The 4,521-nt window shown below is 39.8% G+C and overlaps 1 protein-coding gene across 1 annotated transcript; it reads right to left on the bottom strand.

Moving 5' to 3' along the window:
* Positions 1 to 264: 264 nt before the first annotated feature.
* Positions 265 to 3,775, bottom strand: LOC103960399 (protein WHAT'S THIS FACTOR 1, chloroplastic). Its single transcript, XM_018650689.2, is given in 4 exon segments — positions 265 to 781; positions 1,095 to 1,297; positions 1,990 to 3,170; positions 3,172 to 3,775. Coding segments are annotated over 2 exon segments (1,452 nt in total). The 5' UTR covers positions 3,586 to 3,775; the 3' UTR covers positions 265 to 781; positions 1,095 to 1,297; positions 1,990 to 2,132.
* Positions 3,776 to 4,521: the final 746 nt, after the last annotated feature.

Genomic DNA, 4,521 nt, shown 5'->3' with positions numbered 1-4,521 from the left:
TCCAACATAATGTTTGATTCAATGAAAGAAATTGAATAATTGTGGATTACGATGACGACTCTATTGTTTAATCTACAAAGTTTATGAAAGTCAAAAGCATGACCATTCAATTAGGGAATGGTCATGCTCATTTAATCAAAATTTCCACGTAACAAGGGTTATATTTGAAATAATTTCCATTCAAAAAGTTGTATGAACAAAAAATTTAAAACGCAGTAGTTGAGTATACCTTCAAACCGAGGGTTCCTAACGAAAAGGAACGTGTTTTGCAAATAGTGTAGATTAAAAATTGTTGATGCCAAAAGTTTGATCAACGGTCACGCAGCCTACACACATTCAAACTGGTTAGAGGTCACTCGGTTTGAATGTCTTCATCCCGTTTCACTAACTGCGGACTTCTGAACAGTAGCGAAACGGGATGAATACTATTTGGTATATAAGAAAAATATAATATCACATGGAAGAAGCCCAAAAATAGTCAACCAAATGCCACTCTCCGTATGAACAACCTGCCATCCTCCTTCCCCAGCATAGTGCTGCGGGTGCGGGACTAGCTGCTCCACCCCACATACCTCATATTCTTCATGAAATCTGCTCCTCGTACCAATCATAGAATTTAAAGGTCTCCCTTGATGCGCACCTAAGTGCAGGACTCCTTTTAGGTGCCACTCTTGAACCAGCATGGCAGCACCCACCATTGGTCTAGTATTAATGTCCAATATTTCCATCACAAGTGAATCAATTTAGCAGTTGCTTCAGTAGATATATTGCCTCACTGTACCTGAGTTAAGGATATAAGTTCTGTCAGCGTGCGGAACAGCACCTTTTCCCTTTCCCACGAGTTTTCCATAGATGTTTACGAGAGCTTACAGAAAAATAGAGTATATATATGCTTGACGTGTTCTAGTTTTGGCAGTAATGATGAGTTCTCGTGTTGGCCAACAACAATTTACTGTGTTTCGTAGTAATGAAATAATGTATCAACTATTTCATTCACAGATGTTAATCAAACATTAGGAGTAACAGCATCGTTGAAATATGTCACAGTGACTTGAATCAACGTAAAAAATGAAAGGTAATTCCATGATTCATACCTATGCTCATGCCCGCGAAAGGAAATTCCAAGTGAAACCACCTTTTGAGTTGACATACATAGCAGAACAGCACGAAGGTAATGGAGCCATTGATGCAGAGGTTGAGAACCAAGAAGCTGCAGTGGATATACATGAATCAGCTATCTTTATGCATATGTTACCTCCATGAAGAGCGTGATTAATTATCTGTGCCACTTCTTGGCCTGCAAGGGAAAAAACATTTAATAAGGTAAGGGCAACAAAGGAGTCCAACACTTTTGCAAAGACACAAACAACAACTCTTCATAAGCAAGCAGGCCATCTCTGAGAAAATTTGTGGTGAAATTATGCACTTGTAAGTTAGAGACTTGACTTTTCCCAAATCCACCAGTAGGTCAGGAAGAAAAGCCTCTGCATAGAACCAAATCCCGGTTACTGTGGTAACAGAATTAGAAAAATGTTTGACCCGTATCTGTCCACATAGTCGGGCTCGTACTATGTAGTCATCGAAAGCCAATTCATCATTTTAGGAGCAAAAACTAGGATACAACCAAATTTAGAATGATCCATAGAACAAGCTCCATTTTATCAAATATGATAATCTAATACATTGAAAAGATTAGGGTTACACCTTCAGTTTCGAAACTACTAGAGAAGACCAAGTAAAATGATTACTGATTACTCATCTAGGAAAACTTTTAAACAAAACAGTTATAATTCCTCGAATAAAATAAGAGAATATGAAAAGCACATTCAGCACAAACTTAGATACCTTAAATTAAGCTTCAATTATGTAGGTTGCCTACAATCTGCTTCTTCCATAAGCCAAATTTATTAACAGGAAAGTGAAGTGAAGTGGTTTTGAATTAAGTAAACTTTTCAACTCAGGATAATGTAAGGTATTTCAGAAAATTACCCTTTAGGTGAAGGGCCATTTGCTTCATATATATAGATACAGATCGTGAGACTTCATTTTTACAGTCATTCATATCACCGCCATAATACTATCCTCGCACTATGATTATTTTCGGGTAAGATCTGAACAATTGACATTCTCTTCTACCAAGGTTCCATTTGTTGCTTCCTGCCATCATGAACAGAATGAGCATCAACAGTCCAAAACTGCCCCTTCTCCCTGTAGTCAATTGTCTCACCCTTCTTATCACCATCATTATCCCCATAAAAATCTTCAGGCTCAAACAAACTCTGAAAACCATCATCATAGTCATCGTCATCATCATCATCATCAGACTCAAAGTCATCAGTAGAGCCACCAATCTCAGTGTTGTTAATCCTAGCTTTCTTCCTCTCTCTTCTTAGTCTCTTGCTATCTCTGACCAACTGCATCAACTTTTCCTTAATCACCAAAGTCTCTTTCTTCTCCAACAGTGCACCCTTGTCATCAAAACCCTCCACTAAAAACACTGAATCTCTCTGCCCTTTCAAGCTCACATAGAATAACTCCGGGTGCCGTATGATCATCCCTCTCAACTTGTTGGACAGCACAAAATCATTCCTAAAATGAGTCAAGTGGTCTATCAAAGTTCTCTTTTCAACCGTCATCCCTAGCACTTCTCTCACCACCAAACAAGCTCTCTTCTCTGCCTCAATTGACTCTTTAGGCAAGTCCGAGATGGGGGTATTGTATGGGCACACATCTGGAATTTCTTTGAATTTGAGCAAAAAATCCTGGTGACGCCTCTTCAAATTTAGACCCTTTCGGAGCGTCAACTGCTTGAATTTCAAAGGTCTGTCTACTATTAGCTCACGTGACTGAACTTCTGGAGATGGTAAAGGCTTTGCCAAGTCTTGGTCCCAGGAGACAAGCTCAAGTGCACGGCCATAGGAGGTGTCAACAGTCTTGAATTTATTTGGATAGTCATTGCATAGACGAGAGCGAAAATTAGGGGGAAGACCAAGATCTGGAGCTAGGTGAACCAACTTTGACAGAAGTAGTCGATGATGAGAAGAGAGCATAAGAAGTTTCTGGAGTTTTGTGGCCAAGGAGTCAGAGATGGCTGATTTGAGACTTAATTCCTCAGCAGCAAGGGCTGCTGCAGCTGGGGTTAGACGGACACAGAGTTGTGATAATGATTTAGCTTGCATTGGATGGCAAGGGAGCTGTTGGGATCGAGAAGAGTTCAAAAATAGTAGGGTATCGATGAATCATTGAGAGAATGGATCGTGGCTTTGATAGGGAAAGGTAGGCTCGACACTTATTGAGAATATGAATTGGAATATAGCATTTTGGTTTGGAAAGAAGCAGTGTTTGTAGCTTTTGGACAAAACGTATCTTGTTTTGCTTCACAACATGCTTGTCTAGTGAAGGACTGCGGACAGTTTTGACAGACACGCAAGAAACTGAAAAAGGGATATTTTCTGAGATCCTATTGTTTTTATAATTCCTCTTGACTGTGCCTAATAAGCAAGGAGGATTCCGAGGGAGGAAGCTGGATCTGAGAGAAGTGATGGGTAAATCCCTATGCAACGAGAAAGGCAAAGACAACTCCATATTTCACTCACAATCTTTACACCCTACACAATACACATGTGTGGTGACATTATATAGGGTACAACAATACCATCTGGCTCACTATCCACACAAGGGTCACATTAAACGTTTCCAGCCTTAGTGGTTTCTTATGAGCAAGATGAAGCAAATCTGTCACAAAGAAGCACAACCATCCAACTATCCAACTATCCTGTAAAAAAAAACAAATTTAAGTCACATAATCATGTAAAAGGTTCAAAATACATGCATCAGCCCTAAGTTTAGCCACACAGACAAGCAAACACAATTTCAACCAAAGTGCAAAGCAGTGTTCTTAGGAAACTGATATCTATAAGCGGAAAAAGGAACCTGCATGTCCCATATTCAGAAGGAGAAGACATTGTACATCTATGACTAGCAAAATTAGCAGTATCAATTTGCCAGTTTGACTCAACCTAACCACCAGAAGACAGAATTCTTCTCCATAAAGGAATCCTACCTAACTATCCGAATCGACAATGTTTTCCATTGTGTATGAAACAAACACTAGGTTTCTCTGCAGAAAAATTGAACTTTCCGCTGGGTCTTAAGCAAACACCCAGCCATGACCTAGTCATCGAATTCTCATTCTCCAGTTATACAATCACGGATAAAAAAAAGATGGTTCAACAACAAAAACCCTACCAAATAAAAACCAAAACAATAATGATATCGTATCACCAAATGACAGAGGGCAAGTCTTGGTGCAACGAAAAGGTTGCTCCTTTGTGACCGAAAGGTCATGGGTCCGAGTCGTGAAAACAGCCTTTTTGCAAGCAAGGGTAAGGTTGTGTACAATAGACGTTCCTCCGACCCTCGCAAAGCGAGGAGCCTTGTTGAGTTGTGATCGCCCCCTTTTTTTTATCACCAAATGACACAACGACATACATATATACGCATCAACAGGGAAGAGGCGCC

This window comes from the organism of the source record quoted next, unplaced genomic scaffold, assembly GCF_019419815.1.
Source record: "Pyrus x bretschneideri cultivar Hongxiangsu unplaced genomic scaffold, Pyrus_bretschneideri_v1 Contig14, whole genome shotgun sequence".
NCBI lineage: Eukaryota > Viridiplantae > Streptophyta > Magnoliopsida > Rosales > Rosaceae > Pyrus > Pyrus x bretschneideri.
Note: the sequence above shows the minus strand (reverse complement) of the source record. Positions and strands in the feature narration are given on the sequence as shown.